At 37.3% G+C, this 12,354-nt stretch overlaps 1 protein-coding gene across 2 annotated transcripts in view; it reads right to left on the bottom strand.

The window, feature by feature from the left end:
- The window catches only part of CERT1 (ceramide transporter 1), a 109,821-nt gene that overhangs the window by 11,187 nt on the left and 86,280 nt on the right, over window positions 1-12,354 (bottom strand). The window contains exons 10-14 of one of the 2 annotated variants that reach the window (XM_046668632.1): window positions 11,403-11,489; window positions 10,808-10,885; window positions 4,122-4,217; window positions 1,284-1,416; window positions 346-416 (exon numbers count right to left, since the gene is read on the bottom strand). In XM_046668632.1, the coding sequence (XP_046524588.1) occupies window positions 346-416; window positions 1,284-1,416; window positions 4,122-4,217; window positions 10,808-10,885; window positions 11,403-11,489 (465 nt within the window). The remainder of the gene's footprint in view (window positions 1-345; window positions 417-1,283; window positions 1,417-4,121; window positions 4,218-10,807; window positions 10,886-11,402; window positions 11,490-12,354) is intronic. The other variant, XM_046668633.1, reaches the window with a different exon arrangement.

Raw genomic sequence — 12,354 nt, 5'->3', positions numbered from 1 at the left:
CACGTGGTGTGACTCACGTTCATATTTGGTAACTGTCATTTGTCTCCATGGAAACGAGACGCTAGTTGAACGGATGTCACTACTTTCCCTTCTAGACTTACGTCTGCATCACTAACTGTAGGTCTTTATCAGACGCTGTTTCTGGATATTTCTCAGGGTTCTGCCTGCACCCATTTCTGCTTTCAATGAGCCGATATACCTTTCACACACATGATATTCAGGAACTATTAATAAAGTCTTTGGATCTTCTGTGGCATTTAAATTCCTGCCAAATTTTATTTTAGAGAATTTACATGTCTCAGTTTGAACTACACTGGAATCCTTTTGGGATGTAGATATACTTACCTTGTGTGTTTGATAAATGATGATTGCATTATCAGCTAATGTTTCCACCACATGAAAGTTTTCTATGGTTGCTGAAATGAAGAGAAAATATTAGTAGCCAAAAAGGATGTATTACTTTTTCCTAGAATGTAATTAATTCACTTATAATGAAAATCAATTACAAATGGAGACTAGGGTAAAATGAATAGGATTCTGCACTCCCTAGGTGAAGACCCAATGGGAGGTAGTCCACACTGAGAAGTGGGGCCATAGCTGGGGGCTGCGAGGCCTGATCACCAGGAAGTCTCATTTTCTTTGGCGCGGTATCTAGCTTCCACAGCAAGAAGGCAATTCTGCTGACTACTGCAGTACCCAGGCACAAGTTATTCCCCAACATCACAGCCTCCCCTAGAACCCCTAATTTACTGGGGTGAATAAACTGTATCTGGATATTCATGAAACAAGAACATCAAACTGCCACTGGTAAACATCTTGTGATGTTCAGAAGTATCTGCATTCATGAAATTTGGTGCCTAAGGCGAATATACATACACCAAGAATAACTCTAAACAAACTACAGCAGGATTCATCTAGGATTTACCATGGAAACAAAACAGTCTAGGAAAAACGAAGCTGATAAAATAGAAACTTTTAATTTTAGTCCCGGCTTTTCCACTAACCAGTTCTGTGGCCTTTGATAAGTCACCTGACCTATTTGAATTCTACTTTATTACCTAGCTGTCATGCAGGATTACTGAGGTTGGGGATCAAATGCTATATATACTGAGAAGCACTGTGTTCAGTGGAAAGCTCCATTGAAATGTAAGTCTTCTAGGCTCCTCCAGATATTTTCTACAGTGACCCCGTAAACTACAGATGAGATGCAGAAAACCGAGTTGGATTTCATATTAAATTCAAAATAATAATTATATTAAAATATGTTAATAATGGCAGCTTACTTTCCCAATCATTGCGAACGTCAACATTCCAGAAGTAATTGCAGACCTCGTGTCCTGTAACACCTTTAACTGCATGAGTAGCTTTCAAAGGATCCAGAACAATCCCATTTTCTTCTACTTCTCTTCTATATACCTGAGGAGGATATATTTAAAAACCTGTTTAAAAAATGAAAATCAAACCCCTAAAGTACAAGCTTGAACGTATCTTTTTAAATTTAGCTGCTTTTTAGAATTTTATTTATGAAAATCTACTTATGGAACATAAATATTCTGCTGAAAGAAAGTTAAAATTTCAAATTATTGACAACACATAAAAAATATTTAAAACTATAAATCCAGGGTAAATGTCAACTATGAAAAATAGGCATATATAATAAGTGACTAATTACTGTGAGTTGTTAAAAAAATAAATCTACCCACTTAATTTAGGCACTATTTACTGAACATTCTCAAAGACCGTTCAGCACGGCCAGGAAGGCCAGTGAGGTGCTGGAACCCATCCCCTTACGGGCCTGACACAAGGCAGCTCTGCTCAGTGCTGTGTCCTTGGCATCTGGAACAGGACCTCACGCACAGCGGGCGCTCAGTTATTGCTGAACCAATGACAGAAAGCTAAAATGGCATACAGAGCTATGCTATCTTGCTTTAAATACTGAGGCTGTGTACCTAAAGTGCTGAGTAAAATTAAGTATTTCAAAATTACAAAGGGTTAGCTACTCTAGAGAGCACTGTTAGCAAGTTCTTTGGAGAAATGAAAACACACGCTCCCACAAGGAGAAGGAGCTCCCCACAGCCCCTGGGAGGCAGTTCATATGGAGGTTCTCTTACAGTCTCTCACCAAACGACCTTCCCTACACGCTTCTTTATTTATCCCCTTGGGACTGCTGCCTTCCCGGTCACTCAAACTGCAAACCCTAGACCTCTGCTTCCTCCCTCACACTTCACGTAGCCGTTAAGCTTCTTACTCATCTTCTATCTGACATCCAACACCTTGACTTCTCTACCATTGGTGACCTCTTGTAGGGGGGCTTTCATCACCTTGTACCTGACTCTCTCAAGTGGTTTTCTTGGTTTCTAGTTTCTTCCCTTATCAGGTTATCTTTCTAAAATGGTACTTTACATACAGTGGCTAACCAACTGTGACAGACAACAGACTATTCTCTTTAGGAGGTTATTCTATGCTCTCCATAACCAAGCTCCAATGTTTCTCTCTCTGAAGTTGGTCTGTAGGAGCACTTACTCTCCGTTCCTCACCCCACATGGAGGGACTTCCTCTAGGTTCTCACTCTGCTTTCTCCTCAGCCCTTCACTGCCTCCCTGGGGGGAGAAAGTGACTCCTCTGAAGGGTGAGTAGAGAAGGAGGACCAGGCAGGCTGGGCTCAACTGCTTCTTCTGCAGGGAGCACGCCTCCTGGTCTGCCTTTGGGGCTTGCTCTTGTAGGGAAGGCCTGTGAAGCGCCAGCTATGTCAGAAACATTCTATTTAATTCTGGGTTAACATATCAGCAAGACCTTGTGGCAGCCGCCCTCCATGCTCTCCAAGCAGCTTATCAGAATTATAACTAACATTCTGATATCCCTTTTACTTGTCTCCTCTATCTTATTTCTTAATTTGTTCCCTATTCAGGAGGAGCAGAAATTCTAGCAACTAGTAGTATATCTCATTTGCTACAATAATTCCGGTCAGCACAGTCTGTACAAAACTACTGCCTATGAAATTGCTTTCAAATTTTTGCTCAGGTTATATTTCCTGTCTAAAACAGCCTCGCCTCACCTTTGTCTCAACCTTGTTTCCATTTGCAGACACAGTTCAAAAGTTTCTCCTTGGTGTAAAACAAGCTAATTGTTTCAAATCAGAGATCTTTCTTTTCCATTTTTTCTTCACTACTCATCTGTACTCTTCATTCAATACATTATTGAATGGAGTCAAGGAATGGCATCTTTTAAATATCAAAATCGTCTTTCCCCAACTAAAGTTTCAGCTTGGAGGGAGTCTTATTAATCATCTCTTTATCTTTAGCATAGTGCCCTAGACATGAGGCAACCCAAGATTCAACGCTGCTGCTGCTGCCTTTCTGTTCACCTCAGAACCTCTTATTCCTTCCTCTTAGTCTCTGGCTCTTGTGTTTAGGCATGTGAGCAAGATTACTTGACCAATGTTCAAATATCCAAGATGCAGTGAGAGAAAGGACAAAACGTGAGGTATAGACCAAAGAAGGGAACAAGTGACATCTGGGAACAATATTTAGTATACTAAAAATAACTAAATAATGAGAAATATCCAAATAGAGAGCCATCAGCTAACTGTGACTTGTTCATATCCAAACCTCCAAATTTTACTTTCTCCATAGCCTAGGGAAAACAGAATGGTTTGTGCAAAGATTTATAATATGATCATAAAGAAATTATGTAAAAGCTAAACCAATGAAGCAAAAGGATATTTTATTTCTCAATATCTGGTGCTTCTTTGATCATACGTAGTAATTGTTTAAAAGTAATTTTAAAATGCTATCCTGGGGCCAGCCCGGTGGTGCAGCAGTTAAGTGTGCATGTACCACTTTGGTGGCCCGGCGTTCGCTAGTTCAGATCCTGGGTGCGGATACTGCACCTCTTGGCATGCCATGCTGTGGTAGGCGTCCCACATATAAAGTAGAGGAAGATGGGCATGGATGTTAGCTCAGGGCCAGTCTTCCTCAGAAAAAACAGGAAGATTGGCAGCAGTTAGCTCAGGGCTAATCTTCCTCAGGGGAAAAAAAAAAGTTAGCCTTATTCTTATCAATAGTAATGATAATGACTGCACAAGAGCAATTAGCAAGCTATAACCTTTCATTGGGAATTACCTTCATTTCTCCTTCTTCTACAACCAACTGCCAATTGGCATCTCCGCCTACATCCTGTAATGAATAGGTCATGTGGTTCTGCACCATCTCTTCAACCTTGAAAAGAAAAATAAAGCCATAAGAATCTACATTCAATTAATAGCTTTGTCAAAATCTCTAAAACAGAATGGTATTCAGTTTACATCAGTTCAGAAATGATGTTCTTAGAAACTGAGCAACGAAAAGGCACGAAGGTTAGTAGATTTTCTATAGTATTGAAAAGTTTAGTCCATATTCCAGATATCATATCCAGGTTGCAAGAGGGAGAAATGTGGCGAAGGAAAATGCTTCACTCAAATAACACAGACTGCCCTAATGTTCATCAAGGGACCAAAATAAGTACTTTCTGGAAAAAACAAACATTCTTTACCATAAAATGCTTCCTTACAGAGATGATATCTCAAAGTATAATATCATGGAATCCTAAGGGCACAAAGAGACTACCTAGTTCAATGTTCCCATATGTAAGACTATATAGAGGAGATATTAGAAAGTTTGCTACATGTCAAGATTTCCCTGCAAAAGGTAACAAAATTTTCACTATGAAATAGTGAAACTGATAAACTCTTATCATGAACATAAGCCAAGTCAAAAAATAACCAACTCCCCACCTATTTGATTCCAATTTCACTGTTTTAAGTTCTTTTAGATACAATGCTAATACTCATATATGAAAACGTTTACAAATACTCACTTCTAAGTTCATTCTTTCTAAATTTTGAACTAAATTTCTTTCAATGAAATTTAAATGCAACGTCTACTGTTAACTATCCAATTAGTCTACACGTCTGACATAAGCAGGTCAAGTTGACTGCTTCATACTCTCAGAATCCCCCATCAGACTTATTGGTAAGATTTCACTTGAGTATTCTTTGCAGTCTCCAGTCTGAAATGTGTTTTAAATAGAACTGAAGTGATCAAACGATTGTCTCCGAAGGAATTGGCTCCTTTACCGTCTACACATGAACACCTTTCCTAAGCTCTATTTTCTAACCTTTTACTCATAATTTTGTTTTACGTAATAAATACATTAGAGAAGGAGTGAGAGTTGGAAAATACATATTTATTTCAATTTAAAAATTTATTCCTAAGTTTAACTACTTATTTTACATAAAGTCTATCAGTTCATTAGGGATACAGAGTAAGAATCAAGTTTACACATATTCTGAAATAAATACATTAATGGTTTGCGGTCAGAAATTCTTAAAATTATTCACCCTGGGGATATAATCTTTCTACACAAAAGCATGTTAGCAACATGTTGCTGTGGCACGTACTTCTGCTACTTCAAGTTCTCTGGATCTCAGAATGCATTTTTGTTACTGAAAGTAGGCATGGCTTTAAGTGTCTCTCTAATTGGCAAGTATTAGAAAAAAACTTTTTGGTAAAAATGTTTACGCTGAGATTCTACGATCTATTTTTATACTAAATAAACACTAACATAATATTTTCTTGTTTTATTCATATTCCTCAAAACAATGTGAATGGTGTTGGGTTACAGACTTGAGATAAGTTTTAAAATGTGACTAACAATACATTCTATAATTTTATAAAGCCTTAATTGGAAAACGTAATTTCAGGGGCTGCCTGGAAAAACCTGTCTATAATTTTTAAATCCGCTTTCAGAAGGTAAGGATGACTAATGCAGGAGTCCAAGTTACAAATACATAAAAAATGTATCTGATTGCCAAAAGAGGAAGAACAAAGAAAGGTCCGGTCAGTACGCATAAATAAACCACAGTAGTACTGGCTTGATTCATTTGTGTCACATTGGGAGAAACTTTTACCCTTTTCAGATTCCAAGATCTTACAAATCTTTAGATTTGAATATGTATTTCCTAGGTGGGACACTGAGAGTTAAGAACACCTATAGTTATTATGCTTCCCCCAAACAAGCCCTACTTTAGACAGATTGCTTGTGAAAGAAGAATGTGAAGGATTTCTTTCTGTTAAAAAACAAGGACAGTTCTGTTAAAAAAAATTTTAGGGCCACTTAGTTCTTTTGTTGGAAAGTATGTAGGTAATTGCGTTTTTGTTTGGGAGATTATTTCTGAATAAGTTATTTCAAATGCTTGAAAAATGAGATGTTTTTGATTTGTGTTTTGGTACAAAAGAATCTGGATTCCACAAATATATATTGATAGGAGGTAACCTAAGTTAAAACACTGTCTTTCTATACAGATGGAAAAATGGCATTCCCATCATAGTCACCATTGCATCTATGGACAAGTTTTCAGTCTTTTGTTCTTAAACTTCCTTGACCTAAGAAGGCTTGAAAAAGTCCAAGAAAGAAACAAGATGTATTCAGTGCTGTGCTTCTAGGAAATTAAAGAAACTAATGAAATACTCAGTAAAATTATTGTAGCAACCATCCCTGCAAAGCCTTCCTCGTGAAATCTTTATCCATTATGGCATCTTCCTCGAGGTAATAACATTAAGGTTAAGAAGAGATGTAACACAGGTAAACTCTCAGTGTAATGAGTTTTATGTTCACCGCAATAACATAAGGAAGTAGTCGGTGTCACCCAGGGGCAGTGGCTTGGGCATTCGTGACCACACTGACACTTCAGACCTAACCTAACGATCTGCTCTGTTTACTATTTTCAGTTATGATTGTGTGTATCAAAAATAAGTGGGAAACAAGACCATTAACTTGGCTGACAAGAATAAATATAAGCCAAATTTACCATTTTATTAGGCTTAAAGTTTGATATACTAGGAAATAACGTTACTAGAAACACCTGCTATCATGTAAAAAAAAAAACAAAACACTGGGTCACAATCATTGAAGCAGGTTGCACCTGCTTTAACAGTGGTTGCAAGTTGTTTTTTTTTTTTTTTTAAAGCTGTAACACACCCTTGTGGGTTCTTTTTTTAAAGATTTTATTTTTTTCCTTTTTCTCCCCAAAGCCCCCAGGTACATAGTTGTATATTCTTCATTGTGGGTCCTTCTAGTTGTGGCATGTGGGATGCTGCCTCAGCGTGGTTTGATGAGCGGTGCCATGTCCGCGCCCAGGATTCGAACCAATGAAACACTGGGCCGCCTGCAGCAGAGCGCGTGAACTTAACCACTCAGCCACGGGGCCAGCCCCCTAGTGTTTGCAAGTTTTAATTAGACTAAGCATAATTTAAGGAATCATGCCCTTGTATTTTTTTTGCACCTAGAGTTGAAAATGATGTGCTGACACACACAGCAGTTTCATATCAAAGGAACTATTGAAAAAAGCGAGATAAATTTGAAACAAGAGGTGATGGTACTCCAATTCTAACCTTTTCTTCCACCTCACATTTGAGTCATTCAGTATGCCATTTTAGGAGGTTATCTAATTGTATATTTCTAACATTATTAATACAGAAATTTTAAAAGAAAATTGCTCTTTGATGGTACAACAAAATTCTAACGAACAAAAGTCCTAGAAGGGTTCAAACGCAGCTCAGATTTCTTTCTCCTACCCATGTGAAAGCAACACAACTATGCCTACTGTTACACGTGGAGTCAGAGGCACAGAGGGATTTGGTGGATAGAACATCTGTTAATAACAAATTAACAGTGGACTGCTAACCCAAAAGAAAAATGGCCAAGGACATCATTAGTTAATTCACAGAAGAAATGCAAACAGCTAAGAAGCAAAAATAACACTTTTAGTCTATCAGAACGACAAAAATTACCTGAATTACAATATTCAGTGTCATTACAGCAAAAGAAAACTGACCTGGGAGTGTAGTTGGTTCAACTTTTCTAATGAACAGTTAGGGAATAAGAATAAAAAAAACTTAGAAGTGTGCACGCCCTTTGTCCTAACAATTCTGCTTCTAGGAATATATTCTAAGAAAATAACTGGATAAGTGTACAAAGATGTATACACAAGGATGCCCATGTAGCACCCTGTATAATAGAGACAAACTGAAAATAAACTAAATGCTCAATATTAGGTTGAATAGGTAAAGCCAGTACACGTAGCCATGTAACAGACAAGGAGATGTAGACCTATATTCACTGATAGGAAGATGGGCCTAATTATATGTCAAAAAAAGGAAAAAAGGTGGTTCCAAAATAGTAGATACAGAATTATCTACTTTGGTAAAAAAAGACAATTGTTAAGGTGGGTGTATTTATCAATATGTGCCTGATTTTTTTTAAATATATATATATATGGAAAAGAATACATATGAGAATATTAACAGTGATTTAGTATTTTAATTTACTTTCCATCTCTGCTACAATTAGCATTATTACTTACACAGTAAAAAGGGAGGGGTGAAATACATAATAACCACAACAACGTGTTACCATGGACATACAGTGGGAAAAAGCTTTACACAGAAGTGATTTGCACTGAAGCTCACCATAGATTAACCTGCAGAGCACTGCTCATCCTTTGATTTTTCTTTTTTTTCCAACAGAGGATGATTTTTCTTGCCATTTGATTTTTGATGGTAACTGTGTTACGCAAATAAATGTGACTGTGTTATGCAAAGAAATGTGACCAGAAAGATTTGTTTATGAGTCAAGTCCTGTCTACTTTGTGTGCACTTTGATTTAGAGCTACTTCACTCCCAGGATCCACCCATCAGACAGATTCAGGTGTCACTACTAATTTCCTAGTAATTCCTAATTTCCTTAATTTGAAATTATTTTCAGTGCCTGTCTCAGTTCTACACTTAATTATCCTACCCTATTAGGACTATGAACATCATTTCAACAAGAACAAGGCAGTCATAAACCAAGACACGTATGTAGATGGCAAAGCAAAATTAAGCAACAGTTAATTACCAGAGCCAAGGTCTGCTAATGATAATAAATACTTTAGCAAGGACAATACTTGAAGACCTGGATGTTATTTTTCTTTATTTTTGTCTCTTTTGGCATACAAAACGGTACAATAATCAAAAGCTAAAAACAGAATCTGACCAACCTTGAGTATCACAGATTAGAAAAAAATCCACTAGAAAGATTTTTCTCAACTTATATTCAAGAGTTACACAAAAAATTAGGTAAAGAAGTAAGCTACGATTTGGCAAAGTCTTGTACAGATCCAGGCACCTGCTTCTCAGCAAAGTGGTCATCTCTGCTTGAAGGCTATCAGCTGCTCTAGAGCTCCACGGTTGGGGTCAGAAGCCCTCATTCTTAGGCACCCATCAGGAGCTTACATTCTTTTCTCGCTCTCATTACATGTCCTTTCATTTATAACCTGTGTATTCTTATATTTTAAAGGAACATGGTGACCAGTACTGATGGCTTTTAGTTAATCTGTTACTTTATTATTTTAATGCAACGTGGAGCTCAGCAGAGTAAACCAAAGTCTCCCAGTATTACCTAGTTTTGTCACTGATTATTGTGAATATGAGTCACTTTTTTAAAAGCACACATAATGGATGAGCAAAAGGTAAGAAATACTGTAATAAGTTTGGCTATGGGTGATTTCTGATGAAGAATTGATACATCTCTTTCTCCAAAATATGCAAGGAGAAAAAAGCTGGAAAAGTCAGAAAAACACATTTTGAGTCTTAAACTTAGTTTTCTTCTTTATTACATAGTTAAAAACTAACAAATTTTATTCGTACATGTTTACACAAAAGAGAAATCTGTTTTAAACTATGACTTTTAAAAACTTTTGTTGGAATACTCACAGAGAAAAAAAGTATGTTATTTTGATTAGCTCAGAGAAATGATGTTATTACAAAGCTAATGAGAGCTAACACTTACTGAGCGTTCACTATGTGCCAGGCTCTAGCTGGAGCACAGTCCTAGCTGGACCACAGAAGCGAAGCACAGGAGAGTCAGAAAAGCTGTCCAACACCCTGCAGCTAACCAGGATTTAAACTCGGTCATTTCGACTACAGAGCTCAGGTTCTTAACATGAGATAACATATAGCAACCCAATAAAACGCAATCACCATAAAGATACAAAGTGGAATGCTAAAGATGTGAAGATAAAAAAAATTTTTTTAACTAATGCTGATGCTAAAAAGTATTCCTCCAAGCATACTTTGATTTTATTATAAGGGCAGAGACTGCAAGCATGCAGCTTCCTGTCTTAAATTCCTAAAGCCTTACCGATGCTAAATAACTTAAAACCAATTTCCATAAATTTAGCATTCGGACAGCAATATTAACTTATAATACCCCAGGATAATTTGCATAAGGGAAATACTGTTCAACTGGAGCTTAACATTATAATGGTAATGAGAGAAATTTTATTTAAAAAGTTATTTCCCTCTTGAATATAACTATGAAATATTTTAAATTAGATCAGAAGTGAGACTGTTGAGATCTGCTTTGAGCTCTAACATATCTCATAGACCATGTCCCTCAAAGCTGCTGAATCTTGTCTGAAGAGACAGATATTACATGATATTTAAAAACCAGGGACCTTCTACTCATTTCAATTCAGTTTGAAATTTTCCGGGAGTACTTTCTCTTCGGCAGAATTCCAAGCTATTCACAGTATGGGATTCAAAGTGCACATGCAAGCCTGGTAGAGAACTATTTAGTAGACAAGGAAGGCCTTTTTAATGCTTATTGTTACTATTTAAAATTCAAAACCAAAACAAGTGGCCTAACCAAAAGATTTCTAGGAACCAGGAAAGCAGGCTGAAATATAGCACAGAAAGACGCAAGTCCACTCTATACATTCATACAGTACCTGGGAGCTGAATCTGTGAACATCGTCAGAGGCACTGACTAGATCAATGGAAGACATGGAGGAAGAGCGACTATAGGGCTACCAGAGACAGACAAAGAAAAAACCAAGTCATCAGAACAAAGGCACAACAGAGCATTCAGTACCAACTTCCAAACACAAGATAAAGAAAGAGAGAACAAAGCACCATACGAAACAAGCTCAGCAGCAAGTGCTGACTTCATGCACCTATTATGTGTTATGCTCCAAACTCTTCCTAAAAAGAATGCAGTGCTTCCAATAATACAAAATAATACCAATTAACCCCAAAGAAAAAAGAGATTACTATAACTGGCTATGCTTCTGGTTAACTATTTTGTACTAGAGACACCCTATCTACTCCCACCCCTCCTTTTCCCCTTAAATAAAAAAGAAAGAACATTATGTTCAGAAGATTTCTAACTCTTTTGGAGGATGTAAATGGAAGAAAATACATAATACCAAAAATATCTCATTACTTAAATTCAAGAAAAGGAGAAAACTTATACAAGAAGATAGTTCCATCAACAGTGAAGAACCATACGACATATACTCTCAGTAAACTCTGACATCAGCTTACCTTTTGGACAAATCTATGAGTCCCCACAGAAGAAAAGGCATCTCCAGACGGCATGGATGTAGGCCAATGTAACCTGACCTTTTCACTCTGTGACTCAGAAAAAATATCGTGTTAACATGGGAAGGTTTTAAAGTGTATTTTGCAGCTTGGGTAGGGATAGTATAACCTGGAACTACCAAGATTTAATTACTGAACACTTTAGTACTTGTAAATATTTGAATTATAAACTACTCTAAAGACACAAATTTTGCCAAATCCTGAGACTTACTTCATGTATCCAACTTCAATCTCTTCTTTTGGACTTACAAATACTACCTCTGACCAGGGATTAGTTCTCTGATTTTGCTCCTAGTCAGACTCTGATACCAGCAGGGTATCATTTACCATGAACCAATCTTACACTGCTGCCAAAGTAATTTTCTTATCCAAACTCTGGCCAAATTACTCCAATCATTCCGCCTCATCAGGGCCCTGCAGGGCTGTACCATTTGAACCAATGTCATTGTTTGTTTCAGTTATGTCCAAAGAACATACTATATATATCTGTCTCCTTTCTGCCTTCACCCCATCATTTCACTCCTGTTAAGATGCCACATAACCTCGTCCCTCCTCCTCAGCTTGCCTAGTTTCTTCTCATTCAATAAATATTTACTAAATATAACGTTACCAGAAACTGCACTGTGTTGTGTGTGAGCTCATCTTCTAACTATGCAGAAGATGACTGGTAAGTTCTATTCAACACTATCTGAGCACATCTGCTAAGATCCCATTTCTGAGTAACACTGTATTGTACACGTCTTTCCCTATGTTGGCAAATAATGTAAAACAAACAATGTAAACTCAAAAACGTGTCACTACAGAATACCTATGTAGTGGCTGTGCTGTTGAGAGCCCTGGGTAACGTCTACAGTGCACGCTGAGGGAAGTGACCCGGGTAACGTCTACAGTGCAC

Source organism: Equus quagga, chromosome 7 (genome assembly GCF_021613505.1).
Source record: "Equus quagga isolate Etosha38 chromosome 7, UCLA_HA_Equagga_1.0, whole genome shotgun sequence".
NCBI lineage: Eukaryota > Metazoa > Chordata > Mammalia > Perissodactyla > Equidae > Equus > Equus quagga.
This window is presented reverse-complemented; position numbering and strand designations above follow the sequence as displayed.